Source organism: Diadema antillarum, unplaced genomic scaffold (genome assembly GCF_040938485.1).
Source record: "Diadema antillarum isolate AM-2024a unplaced genomic scaffold, OU_Dant_1.0 scf00000014, whole genome shotgun sequence".
In the NCBI taxonomy this organism is placed as follows: Eukaryota; Metazoa; Echinodermata; class Echinoidea; order Diadematoida; family Diadematidae; genus Diadema; species Diadema antillarum.
In genome coordinates this window covers 2,007,629-2,026,223 of record NW_027270903.1, presented here as the reverse complement: position 1 = coordinate 2,026,223, position 18,595 = coordinate 2,007,629, and the positions used below count along the sequence as shown (strand labels likewise).

The 18,595-nt window shown below is 39.1% G+C and overlaps 1 protein-coding gene across 1 annotated transcript; it reads right to left on the bottom strand.

Moving 5' to 3' along the window:
- Positions 1-11,292: 11,292 nt before the first annotated feature.
- Positions 11,293-18,296, bottom strand: LOC139721775 (uncharacterized). Its single transcript, XM_071633101.1, has 2 exons — positions 17,109-18,296; positions 11,293-11,397 (listed from the first exon to the last, which is right to left on the bottom strand). The coding sequence occupies exons 1-2, from the start codon at positions 18,294-18,296 to the stop codon at positions 11,293-11,295; spliced, it is 1,293 nt and encodes a 430-aa protein (XP_071489202.1).
- Positions 18,297-18,595: the final 299 nt, after the last annotated feature.

Here is an 18,595-nt window from a genome sequence, read left to right as displayed (position 1 = left end):
TTAGGCCTAAAAGTTCACCCACCCAGTATTTATTTTAAGTCTTGTTGTGTGCAAAGTAATACATGTATTTCATATTTTTCTTCTCATAACAACAGCATCTGTGTTTTTGAAAATGGAGAATTATTATCGCCCCTGTTCCCTGGCTGATCACAGGGCTACGTGTTTCCACACACTTTGTGGAGTGTCCGGATACATTATGAATTAGTATGTCAATACTGAGGCATAATACTGTATTACTGCTCATTCTTGTTTTATTCAGATGATATTGATTATGTCAGTTTCTGGGTTCATAATGCCGATATACCTACACTAAGTCTATTAAAGATAGTTGATATTGTGATAAAGTGTTGAGCAGTAAGCTGAAAGAATAACCTGACTTGTAACCACAACAATGATAAATTTGCATTAGGCCAGATTCATTACAGGGCTTTTTACACTTGTAAATTTTTGCTTAGCCCCGGACCAACGGTGGGGCTAAGGGGGGGGGGGGGGGGCCTTAGCCCCACCGTTGGTACGGGACTATCCTTAGCCCACTTTCTGTTTACACTCGTTTTTGCCAAAGTGGGCTAGCCCCACCGATAGTACGGTACTATCTGGCCCTGCAAAATAGCAGGGGTTAGCACCGCAATTGCGGTGCCAAGCAGGTGAGTGTAAACAGAACGAAAAAATAATCCTGGGCTAAGCGACGGAGACGAAGTCCGACCCTCACTGACCAATCAGAAACGAGGTAATCAAGTGCTGCCGGTGCGTGCGTGTACGTGTACAGTACACAGCGTAATCATGAATATTCATGTGGTTTGGAAAGTCCGGGGCTAAGAAATACGAGTGTAAAAAGGTCAGTTTTCTCCTTAGTCCCGGACAAGAGATAGTACGGGACTAATTGGCGAGTGTAAAAAGCTGAAAAAATTGGTACGGGACTAACGATAGTCCTGGGTCAGAGAAAGTCCGGGGTTAAGAAACGCAAGTGTAAAAAGCCCTTATTATGGGCTTTCATTTCTTTTCTTTTTCTTTTTTTTTTTCGTTTTCGGTTTTGTCATGCCGCCCCTTGAACCTGCAAATCGATCGTTAAAGTATAATTTTCTGTATGTCATCATATATTTTGTTTTTATGGGGGAGGGGTGAACTTCAAGGTGTATTAACAATTGAAGGGTTGCATTTTTGGTTCACGTATAAAATTGAAATTTATGTACCAAGTCATCAAACGTACTTTTTTTGTTCTCTCTCACTAGACTGCTTTTACTGCATTGTTTTCCAGTGACGTTATTATTTCATGATTTTAATATATAAAGTGGAAAATGCCCTCGACCTTCAGTGACAGTTTCTCAGCGTTATCAAATGTAATAACGTAAACACAATGAAACAATTATTTTCATTCGGAAGTAGGAAAATATCTGTCACCGCAGCAATTGCCAGTTCACTCCATGATATAACGCACCGCTGCATTGTAATGTTTATAAAATATATCATAAACAAAAAAATATATATATAAAGTACATCTCCCACAATGCTTACTGTAGAAACCGAAGATAATGACACAATCAACTATTCATGGATCACAGCTAATCAATATTGTTATTGCCACTTCATAAGATGAGTTATACCAATATAAACTTTCATACATACCTTAAATGTATAGGTTTGGATATAATACAAATTCCTGACATTCACCAAATCACGGAATTTTTACAAATGAAGAGTTTGTTTGCAAAAACCGATAAGTCCATATTTGTCAAAGATGGACTTATCGGTTTTTGCAAACAAACCCTTCAAATATTCTCTCAAACTTTAGAGCCAGAAGAGAGTAGACTTGTGATTGTAGTAAGAGAGTAGTTTTAAGTTCATCTTAAAATGTTATGTTCATGGCAAATCTGGCGTGGGCGTCAAAGTATGGCCAAAACTTCGCAGGTATTATCGCTACCTTGTATAAGGATGTTATTCAGTCAAAGGTCATCATTCCACATACAATTGGGGGCAGAGAGGGGCACACTGTCCAAGGAATGTGGGTAGTGGGGGGATGGGGAGAGGTAGCTCCCAAATTAGAGAATCTTTACAATTACTTTTCTCTAGAACCAGAATAAATAAGCTGAATCAGTAATATGAATAAAAGTAGGTTGGTGACTGCACTAGTTCATAGCAAATAACGGGATGGGGGGGGGGGGGGGGGGGGGGTGGTAAACAAATTCTTCGTAATTATTTCCTTTCCATCTTCTCCTTGAAAACACATGCCAATTTTGTCAACGAACTTGACATGCATTATCAATAAATGAAGAGTTTGTTCGCAAAAACCAATAAGTCCATTTTTGAAGATTTTGAAGTACGGTCTCAGTCATAAAGTACAAAATAATACCTTTTAAATGATATATTGGTCACTACATATAAAGGTAAATTTTTGAAGTTATGGTCAAAATAAGCAAAAATGTTCTTATTATTCTCTTTATTTTTCTTGACCTTTAATCGTAAATATCTCCATTTGGCAAATATGGACTTATCGGTTTTTGCGAACAAAGTCTTCAAATATAGGGTTACAGAAGATGCATTTATACAAAGTAAATTGATGAGCACCATGCTCTCACCCCAATGGGCACTTCTAGGGCACCTATACCACCAAATAAGAGAATCTAAACATTAAAAAAAAAATCTTCCTTAAAATCAGAGATGCTTGAGTAATACATTAGTGACTGCACTTTATACTAGCTTATAGTGAATTCAGCGATGGCTCCAACGTGTTAGGGACTAAATTTGTCGCTAGTGTTTTGAGTAATTGAGTCCGTTTTCACGGTCAACCTTTTTAAAAGAAAACATGAATGAATATACAGATGGACACTTTACGGTGTAACCCCCTGCAGCCCTCAAAGCTGCCTCCCCCCCCCCCCCCCCAAATTATCCATAAGGTTCTGCAGTGGAAATGTTCTGCAAGAATGCCTGGAAGGTGAACTTGCAATACTCAGGCGAACGCGAGATCCCCAGGTCTCTTGTTGGTGATTAACGGTTTATTCTGAAGATCATCTCCCAAAGCTTAGTGTTGTATCATTTAAAGCACTAATATCGCAACTAAAAGAAGACAAAAAAAAACCCGTTGTGACTGGCCTTGTTTGTTTTTGGAGTCGCCAATCCCCCACAGGAAACCTTAACTTTACGACCTGATTATTAAGGTCTTTTTAAAGAGTAAGAATATTCATATGACTAGTGATTTCACATGTTCACCCCATTTCTACGAGTAAACTTCAGTAAGAGCGTATTCCATTCACTTAGCATATTGCACCGAAGATCCCCTCTTTTTTATGACATGCTTCTGACGAACAAAAAATGTCGTCTATGACAGTTAAGTTTAAATCGCATCAAATATGTAGAGTCTATGTGGAGTACAGAAAGCTATCTCACCACACTCAAACTCTTGTAGGTTGTACCAAATTCTTCCCGATGTTTTTATTTGGAAATCACTGATGAGGCTGTGCACGTGCTCCAAACTCCTCGTGTATCGATTGATACTGACGAGACCCTCCTCGTGTTTCACCCAGGCTACAATAACCGAATCATCTTGACAAACAGCTGGGTAGGGAACCATACCTTTCTCCATTAAAACATTCTCCTTCTTCCCATTACCACCAAGGCGCACGACAACTACTCCATGTGTCAGTATCAATTTCCCTGTGTGGTGAAAGGATAATAATTGCAGGGGTGCACATGTATATCCACCACATATCATACTTCTGACAGCCTTACCACCCTGTGGCGTAAATACCTGGATCTTCTTGAATTTGCTATAACCCACGTAGATATTATCATCTTTATCAACAGTGAGACCACCAGACCCTCCTACAAGGATATTCATCGTCTCAAACGTGACGTCAAGCTTCTCCCACTGTGGAGTGTAGAGTGACACCTCGTTAGTTATATCACGTACTACACTTCGGCCATCAGACAGGAATCCAATTCTCTGGACTTTGATATCCTTCAGCACGGTCTGCTGTAACTCGCCATCAGGAGAATAGAGATGAATTCCGCCATTATACGATCCCAACGCCATCTTACCGCCTGGTGCACGAGCGATACAGGCCATGCTAGTTCACTGAGGAGCTCTGCGTCTGCTTTGACACCCCACGTGTAACCTTGCAACTCTCCTAGACAAAGTTCATTAAACTTCAAGGATCTAAGAAATGAAATTTTCCGAGCACGTTCTACCACACGTCTCGGCGATCGATCATCAGGATCATCTCTTGCCAGAAAACTCTTCAGGTTGTCACACAGCGTGTCGTGTGCAAACAAGGCGTCTTTCTCTAGCGGTACCTTTATACCGTTTGTTACCAGCTCTTCCATTACGTTCATTTGATGAATTGTTTGGTGACTCTCCTCCTCCATGACTTGTAATTCCTTGTCGATTTTTTTAGACCATTGTTTCACTTGAATTTTCAGCGCTTCTCTTCTGTCTAACAATAGCTGCATGTATTCCTCATACGTCTTGTCAATGTCATCATTGAGCTTTCTAAACATACTTGTTATTACATTGCGTTGTGTCTCTATGAACTCGATATGATTTTCAATGGTCGTTTTCTTTGCTTTTACTCCTTTTTTCAACTCCTTGATATTTTCCATCAATTTTTCCTCATGGATAGGTGTCTCTTCGATATCATGTCCTGCTTTTGAGTGTCTCAACATCCCACATTTACAGCAGACGTACTCCCGACATCTAGTACAGAAACACTCCTCGTCATCATTAGGATGTTTCTTACATTTCCGTCGCCTGTTAAGCTGAGCTTTTCCCGAGAGCACCTCGCTCACGGATACCACTTCGTGGTTTGAGAACGGTTTCCAGTTAGAGTGGCTTTTCTCACAGGCTTTACACATATATTTCCCGCAGTCCTGACAGTAGCACACAGCTGGAGACTTGTCGTCCATCTCACAAACTGTGCAAGCTGGATTCTTAGTTTTTTCTTCGTTCACGAGAGAACTCAGCGGTACGCTTGTTTGTAACATACCCACATCTCCACTGGGTACGGACGTTTCTTTCCTGCATAAAGGGCATGTTATAGTTTGTTGGTTGAGCTGAGTTTGAAAGATATATTGAAGACAATGTTTGCAGAACGTGTGAGAGCATGTCAGTGATTTCGGTTGGTTCAAAATAGTCAGACAGATAGGACACTCCAGATTCTGGATTTTGGTCTGATGAAACGTTGCCATGGTGTCTGTCAAATAACAAATCAAACAAAATAGTGGTAAATTATTCACAAATACTAGAACAAGAAATTAGCATTTCAAAAAAGTGAAAGTTTATGTGGAGCATAATGTTAGAATATATGCATATTAAAAACAGAAGGAAATAATGTAGGACAATTAAACTGATTTATTTCATTTTTGATATATTAACTGAGGATGCTTTATTTCCTGGTTCCAAAAAAATATAAGCTGTGATATGATTTATTTCTTCTCCGTATTGCATCATTTACATTTTTAACAATATATGGTCAAACAAAATAGTATGCACAAATATGATGCTCAGTATGGCTGGATTCTACAATTTCAACAATTTTCTTTTCACATACATCAGTGACATGGTTACAATACAAGGGTTATGATTTACTATACAAAATTGTTTACTTGAAGGACGGAGATCACATGAATGTGTTTAGTGTGTCTGTCATAGGATGACATTGAATAAAATCAAATATTACTAGTTTATACTCGAAAGAAGTATTCGTAAAACAAGAATGACTTGCAACTGATTGGCAAATCATGTGCGTACGTACTCAAACAGGATTCGAACCTACACCTCCTTCCTGATCTCCGGACAGGCGTGTCGTAGATCAAGAGGGTGTAGGTTCCGAATCCTGCTCGAGTACGTACGCCCATGATTTTTTTATGCCTCCGCCACGTAATGTTTTCGGGTTGTCCGTCCGTCCGTCCGTCCGTCCTTCCGTCCGTCCGTCCGTAACTATCAAAACCTTTTGAGGTATCCTAATGAAACTTGGCATGTATGTGTATTAGGGGGTGAAGTTGTGCCTATCAACTTTTGGGTGCACATGCTCAAGGTCAAAGGTCAAAAGGTCAAGGTCAAATACATAAGATTTTACTATTTCCATCATATCTATGCAATGCCTGAATATATTTTCTTGAAACTTAGTGTATACATGTATTACTCAATTAAGATTCTCTGGTGAAAGTTTGAGTCATGAGGTCAAAGGTCAAAGGTCAAAAGGTCAAGTAAAAATATTAAAACTTCACCTTTTTTCTCTGTACCTTGGAAATTGTTCAAGGTCTCTTCATGGAACATACATGTACTGACTGGCAGTGATTATCTAGAGAATTTATGGTTCATGGGGGTCAAAGGTCAGGGGTCAAAGGTCAAGGGCAACACTTCAAAATTTTACTGAATATTTCCTTCATGTTTATGCAATGCCAGCAGGATTATTATTTTTTTTTTACACTAGGTGTATGAATGTTTAACCTAATAGAGATTCTCTGGGAAGTTTTTTTTTCTTTTGTTTTTGCCTCAAAGGTCAAAAGGTCAAAGATCAAGTGAAAGTGCTGAACTAAGTTTTTCTTCCATATCTAGGAAGTGGCTCAAGTTATCTTGAAACGTACTACATATTTATGCATCTTCTGCCTCCTTCTACCTTTTAGCATTCCTCCCCATTTCCAACATTTTCGTATACTTACAAGTTTTCTGTAAACTTATCCTTTACTTTGTATAACGAAATTTATGTACTGTATTCAATTTGTGTAATATATTTGTATGTTTTTGTTGGAAATGAAAAATAAATGAATGAAAAAAAAAATGAAAATGACAGTGATTAGCTTATGAATTGAAGGGTCAAAGGCCAGATGAAAATGGTAACAAATTACTATTTAATACAGAAATTGCACTTTTTCTCCAGACCTTGAAAATTTCTCAATGCATAAACGTGACAAACTTGTCATTTTAACATTTTGCCAATTTTGTGAAAATGTAATCACACATTGTCCACATGTACTATTTAGACCTATGAGGAGAATCATGCATTATGGCGGAGGCATACCAGTCGCCATAGCGACATTTCTAGTTTTTTATTATTATTATGGCTACTACTAAAACAGTGAAAAATTCATTGCTTACGCTACGGTCGTGATCGACCAGTGACCACTAATTTTTACGGCATCGGTCGGTCGCCGCTGAAGTTTTAACGCAGAGTTAACATTTCAGCGGCGACCGACCAGTTTTCACTCTCCGTCCAAAATACCGCTCAGGTACTGACCTATAATCGAGTGGTCGCCGCCTAGCGATTTAGGGAACAAAAAGTAGGAACATGAATAAACCAAGTTTTCTCGTGAGAAACTTCCCGCAGAGACCGGCGGGCGGCCGCCGGTACGCCTACGGGACACCGTCAGATGACCTATCGATCACCCGTAGATTTCGTAAAAATCGGCCGGTGGCCGCTGGGAGATCGTCCTGTTGCTAATGGGGCATCGTTCGCTGACTGCTCAGTCTCTGCTCTGAGAAGATCCTCATATTTCGAATTTTTTACCTAAAATCGACCGGCGACCGACTGGAAATCGACAGAGCATCGCTCAGTCACCTCCTTGGTTTTACAGCCTGCTCGACATCTCCAAAAACTGCTGAACGGTGCCAAAATCTCAGTGGCGACCGAGCAGGTTACAAATCGGTCGATCGCCGCTCTGAGTTGCGACCGTATAGCCTTGTTTACGTCCATGTACGGTAATTTGTCAATCAGTTTACAAAGAAAGCACCTCGACAGAAGAATTTCATCAATTTGAATATGATAATGATTACGATACACTAATCAAGATTTATTATATTGAGGCATTAAATTCGAGGAGGCAATGGAGGGATTGCCCTTTTAAAATCTTTATTCATTTGTACAATATATAAATAAGCCTATTTCTATTTGAACGCTTAGAGTTCTCTCGTGAGAACTTCGATGACATGCGTTCATTATTTAGGGTAGCATCCTTGTGATTGGAAGGGTGCTGTTCGTTATTCCGAAGGTTCGTTAATCGGAACATTTGGGGCGTTATTCCGAAGATTAGTTATTCTGGAGATTCTTAATCAGAAAAAGAAATTCGAAATAAAGAACATTCGGAATAACGAGCTGTAACCGATTGGAATGCTTCATCCTCAATTCTGGATGACAGACCTGAAGAGGTCTGGTCTGCACCAATTAACCCGTTCTATACAGAAACCTGGTGGCCTGCGCATGAAATATAAATCTATGGTCATTTTGGAAATCAACATGGAACAGGTTTTTCTATTTGGCATACTGTCAACTATGTTATGTTAACGTAGGTTGTGGATTTAAACATTTTAACAGCATCAGCAAAATCAAACAAAAACAATAATTACCCAACAAAGGGGATTGAGTTGAGTATATTAATAGTGATCATGCGTTACTTGTAAAACTACGCGTTACGCACAATATTTAGGAACACCTGAATGTGATAATTGTTTCTTTTGCTTACCTTTATTACTTGTATTCCGTATTTCCTGGATCAATACTGTTGATTTCGGTATGTCTCCGAAGTGTATGTGGACACGAGTTCACGATCTGATGTCTAATCAGCCTGTAGGGAGGTGCTCACAAATTAGACTCAGTGTGGTCTTACTTTGAAGACTCAAACAAAATGAAATCATTAAGAGTTTGTTGTTTTCGACAGAGACATGTATGACGCAGTACTCACAAAATGGCGGCGTAGCTTCCAAAGGAATGTTTGCATTCTTTGTGACCTTTTCGCTCTGACCTATTATATTCATATAAAATGGGTTTTCCCCTCATCCAACACACACTATTGTGCCTACAAGAAATCACCACGCATTCAATGATGAATTTTCATTCCATTGTACAGTGAGCTGTTCATGCATACGACAATGGACAAGCAAGAGGCATATTGTGGGATTCCATTTTATGTTTGGCTTCAATTAGTCAGGCTGTGTGTGCGTGGGGGGTGGTGGTAAAAATTATATTGTGAGAGTATTGTTCTATGGGAGAAGACAACGGGGTATACCCTCACAAGGGCCTACCGCTATTTCATCGCGAATAGGATGATAATCTGAGTAAAATAAGAGAGAATAGTTTGAAAACTTATGTTATGTATTCTTTTCGTGTATAATTATCAGCTATCTTTACTTCCCCAGACTTTTAAAACTATAACGAAGAGATCCGCTGAAAATTGGTTGATAATAAACTTTATTGTTGGGAGTTTGGCATAATCATATGGAACTGCCCTCGCTCGCATGTTATTGACGGTCAATCGCCACCATCTATGCGAGTGTGCGTGTTTATTCGTGTGTGTATCTTTGTGTTTGTGGGGGGGGGGGTAAGATAATGGATAACTGGTTATGGATAAAAATGGGCGTATCTCGGAGCCGTTCCACTCTGCACCCCAATTGTAATAGGGCCTATTGATAAAAGTGGAGAGGCGCATTTCAGCCCCAGCCGTCCTACATGATTGAAATGAAAATATAGACTAAACTTGATTCAGACGTAAATATAAATTCCATAATATATTTCGCCCTCTTGGCATGTCAAACCAGAAATATTGTAATATGAAATCCCCTCGATTTCTGAAAGAACTGGGGCAACCTGGTATACACTAGATAAGACTACCGATAACCAAACGCCAGACCCGAGTTCGAATCCAGCCCAGAGCTTTCGTTCTTGGAAAAGATCTCCACCCATAATTTCCCTCTCTACCCAGGTGTATAAATGGGTACCTGGCAATGGCAGGGTAATAATAATGGCAGGACCCTCTGGTAGAGCAGTGGCAACACTGTAACAAGCTTCCCTAGGTAGAGAATGTCTCATTATTATTATTATTGATAATAATAATATTATTATTATTATTATTATTATTATTATTATTATTATTATTATTATCATTATTATCATTATTACCATCATCATTAGGTAGTATCAGTAGTATAGTTGTAACTGTCCTGATACATACAATAGTGTATACCTTGGTCCCTATCAGCTTCTATGGTGGATAGTAATTGCGGTTCATGTTTGTGTCGTCTTCTTCACACCGACGACTCACTGCCTGTGTGGTAAACCTATAACACTGGCTTTGTCGATGACACACTCGAACGCTCACCAACATTAAGCCATGTTAGCAGAAATGAAAGAGCAGAGAACACCGTTCATGCCTGCTGTTTATCAATCATGGGTTGAGAGGTTTTTATTGTTGCCAAACAGCTATGTGGAGACCTCCTTAGCTATACATCGAATATTTTCTCCTCGTCTTCCTCTTCTACTAAAATGCACTTACAATCTCACCCCTTTCATTATAATAATGATTCGGGACATTTCCCGCGTACAGTGGATTGCCGACACAAAATTACAGTAAAAATGGGCGAGTTGATTTTCAACAACTTGTAAATTTGTTCTTATAAGGTGAATATTTAGGCCTATTGAGGAATTGATTTGATCTCATCACATCAGTATAATCTTCTTCCTACAATCAGACAAAATATCATTAATGTTTCAAAAGAGGACCTATTTCCGGCCGATCGAGCTGTTAGCCTGTGTTACATAACTTATTTTATGCATTTGTGAGGGGGTTGATTGATTGGTGAGTGTTTGCTGTTGTTGTTGTTGTTGTTGTTGTTGTTGTAATGTGTTGCTGGATGATAATAGATGTTCATCTTTGGAAAGGTCCATCATCCACCAAAAAATATTAATTTGAAGATATGACTAAGATCTCTGTAAGTGTACGAATATATTCACGTGAGCCGGCGTGACACGTGTGTAGCCAGTTCCTATAAGACCCTCGCGTAATCTTCATTCAACGTGTACTAGTCTTCTAGTCGCTTATAATATGAAACTAAAGATTTTTGTTTATTTGTTTTACATGCTACTGGCGAACAAACAATGTCGGCTACGACTGTGCAGGGTAAATCGCATTACATAATTATGTAGAGTCTATGTACACTCACAAAGAGACATGGAAACAGAGTTCTCAAAAGATATTGTTGATTTAATGAACTTTTGCCACCTCAAAATGAAAACTTACAAAGGGAAAAAAAAATTGCAAAATCCCAAATGATTGCAAGCATGCATCAATAACAACAAACAAATTGTAAAGAGTGGCATGAACAGAGCAAAATTACACTTATATAGGCAAACACACGACCGTATTTATTTGACTTAAGATACATCGGGTAAATTTACGCTGAACCCTGAAGTGTTTCTGTTCTTGCAGAGAGGAGGGAGAAAGAGAGACAGAAATAGAGAGAGCAAAGAAAAACTGCGAGAGGACGGAGAAGGATCTCCACGGGCCCCGACGACGCCGACTGGTACTTGGCTATGAAGTCAGCGCGTGGTAGGAGGCGCTCAGCGCAACTTTCCCAATGAATGTGGCCGGGGGCTGTGGATAGGGCGTGAATCGTGGACCGTCTCTGTCCTGAGGCTATCACCAACAGAAAAACAGACTTAACCGTAAGATCTTTGCTCCTGCGCCATTTTCCTCCCATTTTATCTGCAAGATAATCAAAACATAAATTGTATCCACAAGCATGACCCTGACCTTAATCCTAATCCTCACATCAAACTAAACCTAAAACCGCAATACAACTCTAACCTTAACCCTAACGCTATTCAAGTCCTTGGAAAAAATAAGACAGGGGCGATTGTCGCAGGAGTAAGTATCGCGTCACCGCATATAAACTACAACTATGTAGGGGGCTGTAGATTTTTGCAAAGTGGACGTTCAGAGTAAAAGAAAAACAAAGAAAAACAAACAAACAAAAAACAAGCAAACAGAAAAAAACATGTTTTGCGAATGTAATTGATGCCTTATCATGGTATAATGGTATGATGGCTTCATAATAGTTTTTTATAGGTTGCGTCCTCGCGTAATCTAAAGCTACCTTGGCACTTTGCAGCATGACGCAGTGAGAAAGAGGAACCGGCCAATCGCTGTCTAAACGTCCGCGCCGCAAATCTAAAGCTCCCTAATTGAATAAAATGCGGCGGATGAATAATCAGATTCCTTAATCCTACCAAGAGCGGGGATTGATTTATATACAAAACACTTAAACTTCAGTATTGCAATACACAGACAAAACACTTACTTACAATACAATTACACTGTAAATATCAACATCTCATCATTGATTTTGTATTCAAATTATAGGTCCATGTGTACGGAAGTTTTCGATTTGTCTTGATGAAATGCAGTCATCTTTTCACAGGGGCTCGACGCTAACTTGTTTCTTATGTGACCCGCTCAGGTCACAAAAATATTTATATCTGAAATTTTGGTGGCCCGAAAGAGAAATGTAAAGGCCCCCAAAACAGCGAACATTAAAAAAAAAAAAATCCAGTTTGCATTTCCGTTGCTCGATCGGGCCATCGAATGATAAACTTTTTGAAAATTTGGCGGCCCGAGATCAATTTTCAGCGGGCCACCTCGGGCCACCGCATGTGTTGAGCCCTGGCTCCTTCCCATCATTCCAAGTGTGTTCTGCCCTACTTTGGCAAAAGGCAGCAAGTGACATTGAGTACGAATGCTACAAATTGTTTAATGAAGAAAATATGCTTCTGGGTAGGCCCTTCAACATGGAAATTCATGATGAGAAATAATGTCGGTAATGGTGCAAGTAAGTCATATAGTTATGCATTAATGACAGTTCGAAGAATATTGATATTCCCATGAGAAACTCATCATTATGTAATTTGCTCCCTTTTGCCAATGTATATTTAAGATTTGTAGCAAACATGAAAAATCTGGCAAAAGGAAGCATGTTGCAATCATATAATGAGTATATTACTTGCTTCCTTTTGCCAAAGTATTATAGATTTGTAGCAAACATAAACAATTGGCAAAATGAAGCAAGTGGCAATTATATCATGAGAGTGTTACTTGCTCCCTTTTGCCAAAATATATTGTGTGTAAATATAAATGATTTGGTAACGAGAAGCAAGTGACAATCATATCATGCGGTTGTAACTTCCTTCCTTTCCATTTTTTCATGCAATTTTGTGCAATTACTTCCTTTTGCCACCCAAATATCTCAGAAATGGGCCAAAGTTGTAACTTTTGAATTTTTCAGTTAAATAGAGCATGCCTCAAATATGCCAAATCAATAAAAAAGTCAATATTCATTAAACTGTCACTTGCTTCCTTTTGCCATGCGAAATGTGTTGTTCAGGACTGTACAGCAGGATAACATTGAAATAAGTGAAGAGTTTGTTCGCAAAAACCGATAAGTCCATTTTTGAAGATTTTGAAGGACGGTCTCTGTCATAAAGTATAAAATAATACCTTTTAAATGGTATATTGGTCACTACGTACACAGGTATATTTTTGAAGTTATGGTCAAAAGAAGCAAAAATTTTCTTATTATTCTCTTTATTTTTCTTGACCTTTATTTCGCAAATATCTCCATTTGGCAAATATGGACTTATCGGTGTTTGCAAACAAACTCTTCAAGTATGAATGAACAAAGTGAAAGCTTTCTACCACCAATACTACGCATCTTTCTCTAAATGACAGAATGATATTATGAATACTGTGTGTCATGATAGTTTGATAACATCACCAAAAAATTTTCAAAGACATACATTAAAAAAGCTTGAAGCTATTGTTACATTCTTTCTTTCTTTCTTTCTTTTTTTCTTTTTTTTTTCAGCTATGACAACTTAGGGACTACATGAGTGACACTGGCTGTACAAATACCAAGCTGATCAGCTTATACGATGGATGATAATGACATTAATAAAACATATAACACAATAACCATATTAAACATTTAGGTAACTTCAATATAGCTCTAATAGTTTTATATACAGCTTCTTGCTCACCCTATTTCAAGATATACTAGAGACGTGGCATTTCAAGTCTCCTTCGTTTCAACATTTAACATCATTGGTTTTATACACGGCACTGTTTCACTCCAAATTTGCAAAAGAGAAATAAGCCATCACAGACATCAGAAAAGTACAGAACATTATCATATATTAAAATGTGAAATAAAAAGAAAATTACGAGAGAGAGAGAGAGAGAGAGAGAGTCTGATAGAGGTAGGGGAAATAAAAAAGGAAAAAAAGAAAATGTGAGTCGCGATATAATTTTGTTTGGGTGATATCCTGTTTGACAATTTGTATCGAAAATCTGGAAGACCTTCAAGTACAACCACGCAGTGTTTTTTTTTTTACTTTATTTTTACACTGTAAAATCATCGGTGTTAGACTTAACATCGATCAAGCTTCAATAAAGGACCACACCCACAGGTGTAGAAAATGTATTGTGAAGGTGTTAAAAAGTGTTCACCTGGCGCTTCGTGGTGTTAATTTGACACTGTGGCTGGTGATATTTTTGACACTGCGCTAGAGTTAATTCATTAATGACACCGCATGATGTTGATTTGATATTGGTGGTGTTAATTTCAATGGTATAACACCCGTCCAGCTTCAATAGGAGACCACACCAACTGGTGTTACTGTGGTGTAAATGTGTTTACACTTTTTGTTTTTCAAAAATCAAGTACTTTATCGGAAAATTCTTCATCGTCTTGTTCAGAATTAACAAGAAATTCAGTCCCTAAGAAACTACTAGTATTCAAAAAAAGCAATTTTATATTTTGAAATGACACCCGGAGGTGTTAATCTAACACCATGAATGAGCACCGGAAATTTAACACCAGCTCGGTGTTTCATATTTAACACCGGACTTTTTGCAGTGTATTTTTATTTTTTGCAAACTAATTGCTGCATTTTATATCTCCGTACTCATGACAACAGCATCTGTGTTTTAAAATGGATTATCACTGTTATTATTATTATATTCTGTTCCCTGGCTGATCAACGGGCTGCGTGTTTCCACACACAAGGGCGAGTGTAGGATACATTATGAATTAGCAATCACGATTGGTATCTCAATACTAAAGTATAATACTGTATTACTGTTCACTCAAATGTTTTATTCCCATGAGATGTGATTTTTGGAATATCAATGCCAATACACTAAGTCTGTTAAACTTAAATTAGTATTGTGATAACGTGTTTGGAAATAAGCTGAAAGAATAAATAGGCTTGCTTACCACAACAATGCATTTGGCCGGGTTCATTGCTATGGTCTGTCATTATCATTTGTTTTGTTTGTTTGTTTTTTTCTTCCGGTTTCGGTTTTGTCTTACCGCCCAACGAACCTGAAATCGATCGTTGAATTATAGTTATCTATACGTCATGACATTTTTTTAATTTCATTATTATCATTTCTTTTTTTTTGGGGGGGGGGGGGGCTCGAATGTGTATTAACGTTTTAAGGGTTGCATTTGTGTGTGTGTGCGTGTGTGTGTGTGTGTTCACATATAAAATTGAGGTTTACGTACCAAATCATCTAACCTTTTTCCTTTTCTCACTGCACTGCTTCTCAGTGATGCCATAACTACATGATTGGAATATAAGTGGAGAATGCTCTGGACCATCAGAGACAGTCCCTTTGCATTATTACATGTAAAAACAATGAAACAAGTGATATCGATCGAAAGCATGAAAATATCCTTCACCTTCGTAAGTACTATTTTACTCCGTGATGCACTCGTCACTGCACTGTAATATATATAAAATGGGTTACAAACAACAACAACAGCAGCAATAACAAAAAAGAGAAGTACGGCAGCCAAAATACCTAATGTAAAAAAACGAAGACGACACGATACACCATTCGTGTATCTCAACTAATTAATTGTCATTGTATTGCAATTCATATAAGATGAGTTTACCTATGTAGGCTTAGATGTATGCATACACAAAAAGTAGGTTTGTTTACCCCTTCACATATTTTAGACTTACGCTGGAGGGCCGGGGTGGAGAGACAAAACACCCCAAAAAATAAATATTCACAAATCTTCTCTCAAGCACTGGGGCTACGAGTGAGTGAATCGTATAGTTTCGTGTTTGTTTATCAATATAATTGCTATTATGTCCAAACTTGGTAGGTTTTTTTGCTAGAGTGTATGAAGATACATATTCATTCAAGTGGTCACCATTGCACAGTAGAAGGTCCAGAGGGGCACATTGTCGTAGGGAGTAGGGGTAGTGGGAGGATCATATGGGAGAGATAGCCTCTAAATTACGGAGTCTTTACAAGTCGTTTTCTCCTAAAACCAGTTGTTACAATGGTAGGCTATACAGTGCTAGGAATAAGTAGGATGCAGTTTTCAATATCTTCTTTAAAACACTTGAACTTTGTCACAAACCTGTACAGACGTTATCACTAGGGTAACAGAAGATGATTTATAAAAATTGCTCGTCACTATGTCTTCATCCAATGGGGACCCAAAAGGACACCAAAATCCCAAAATCAGATAATCATATGGAAATAATCCCCAAATCAAGTGATACCTCCAAGTTTATAGTAGATTCATGGGAGGCCCCATGGTTCCGGGAATGACTTGGTAGCTTATTCTAAGATTTGAACTCATGTTTTTAAAGTGCACGCTCAAACAACAACAACGAATACAAATGAATATACAAATGGACAGATACCAAGGAGAACTCAAATCTCCTCACCCTGGCCCCTACACAGCTGAGCGCGAGATGTTTCTTGTTGCTGATTTCATATTCCATTCACTTAGAATATCACACAAAAGATTTTGTTTGTGTGTCTGTTTTGTGTTTGTGTGTGTGGCTGTTTGTGTGTGTGTTTTACATGCTACAACCATTGACAGCCGAACAAGTGCCGGCCGGCTACGACTGTTCAGGTTAAATCGCATCAAATATGTAGAGTCTATGTGAAGTGCAGAAAGCTATCTCACCACTCTCAAACTCTTGTAGATAGTGCCGCCACGATGAGCGTTGTATTCTACAATCAGTAACAAGATTGTACATATGTTCCAAATCACTGGTGTATCGATCGATATTGACGAGACCTTCCTCGCACTTAACCCAGGCTACGATGACCGAATCATCTCTACAGACAGCTGGGTAGGGAATCATACCCTCCTTCTTCAAGACTTTCTCCTTCTTTCCCGTACAATCAAGGCACACAACACTTACAACAGTCGAGTCTTGTAGAATCAGTTTTCCCGTGTTGTTAAAGAAAAATGATTGCAATGGTATATGTCCACCACACATCATACTTCTGACAGCCTTGCCACCCTGTGGGGTAAATACCTGGATCTTCTTGAATTCGCTATAACCCACGTAGATATTATCATCTTTATCCACAGTGAGACCTCCAGGACCTCCTTCAAAGATACTGATCGTCTCAAACGTGACGTCAAGCTTCTCCCACTGTGGAGTGTAGAGAGACATATTGTTCAGTATATCACGTACAACACTTCGACCATCAGACAGGTATCCAATTCCAAGGACATGAGTGACATTCTTTAGCACGGTCTGCTTTAACTCGCCATCAGTGGAGTAGAGACGGATTCCATTATTATACAATCCCACCGCCATCTTACCGCCTGGTGCACGAGCGATACAGGTCACGCTAGTTTCGCTAGGGAGCTCTACGTCTGCTTTGACATCCCAGGGAGGTGAGACGTCACCTCCCTGGACGTCCCACGTACAACCTTCCAACTCTCCGAGACAAAGTTCATTGACCTTCTCGTGTCTACGGAATGAAATCTTCCGAGTTTGTTCTGTCATACCTCTCGGTGATCGGTCATCAGGATCATCTCGTCTCAGAAAGCTCTTCAACTTGTCACACAGGGTGTCGTGTGCAAACAAGGCGTCTTTCTCCAGCGGCACCTTCATACCGTTAGTTACCAGCTCTTCCATAGCGGTCATGTGACTGATTGTTTGCCGACTCTCCGTCTCCATGGAGTGTAGTTCCTTCTCGAATTTTTGCGACCATTGTTTCACTTGACTTTTCAGCTCTTCTCTTTTTGCTGACAATAGCTGCATGTATTCCTCGTACGTCTTGTCGATGTCATCATCAAGCTTTCTAAACATACTTGTTATTTCATTGCGTTGTGTCTCTATGAACTCGATATGGTTTTCAATGGTCGTTTTCTTTGATTTTACTCCTTTTTTCAACTCATTGATATTTTCCATTAATTTCTCCTCATGGATAGCTGCCTCTTCGATATCATGTCCTGCTTCTGAGTGTCTTAACATCCCACACTTACAACAGACGTATTCCCGACATCCAGTGCAGAAACACTCCTCGTCATCATTAGGATGTTTCTTACATTTCCGTCGCCTGTTAACCTGAACTTTTCCCGAGAGCACCTCGCTCATAGCTATCACTACGTGGGTTGAGAACGGTTTCCAGAAAGAGTGCCCTTTCTCACATGAATCACACAAATATTCCCCACAGTCCTGACAGTAGGACACAGCTGGCGACTTGTCCATCTCACAAACTGTGCATGTAGGATTCTTGGTTTTCACTTCGTCAACGAGAAAACTCAACGGTACGTTTGTTTGTAACTTGTCCACATCTCCACCGGGTATGAGCGTTTCTTTCCTACATATAGGGCATGTTATAGTTTCCTTGTCGGACTGAGTTTGAGATATTCGTTGAAGACAGTCTTTGCAAAACGTATGAGAGCATGTCAGTAATTTAGGTTGGTTGAAAAGCGTCAGACAGATAGGACACTCCAGATTCTGGCTGCTGATCTGATGAAACGTTGCCATGGTGTATATTTGGCTAA

Bases quoted from the DNA above. Each gene is read 5' to 3' on its own strand.
- LOC139721775 (XM_071633101.1), bottom strand. From the start codon at position 18,296: ATGGACAAGTCGCCAGCTGTGTCCTACTGTCAGGACTGTGGGGAATAT. The intron at 11,398-17,108 runs GTATTTACCCCA...TGTTGGTGATAG, and splicing joins GCGAATTCAAGAAGATCCAG to CCTCAGGACAGAGACGGTCC.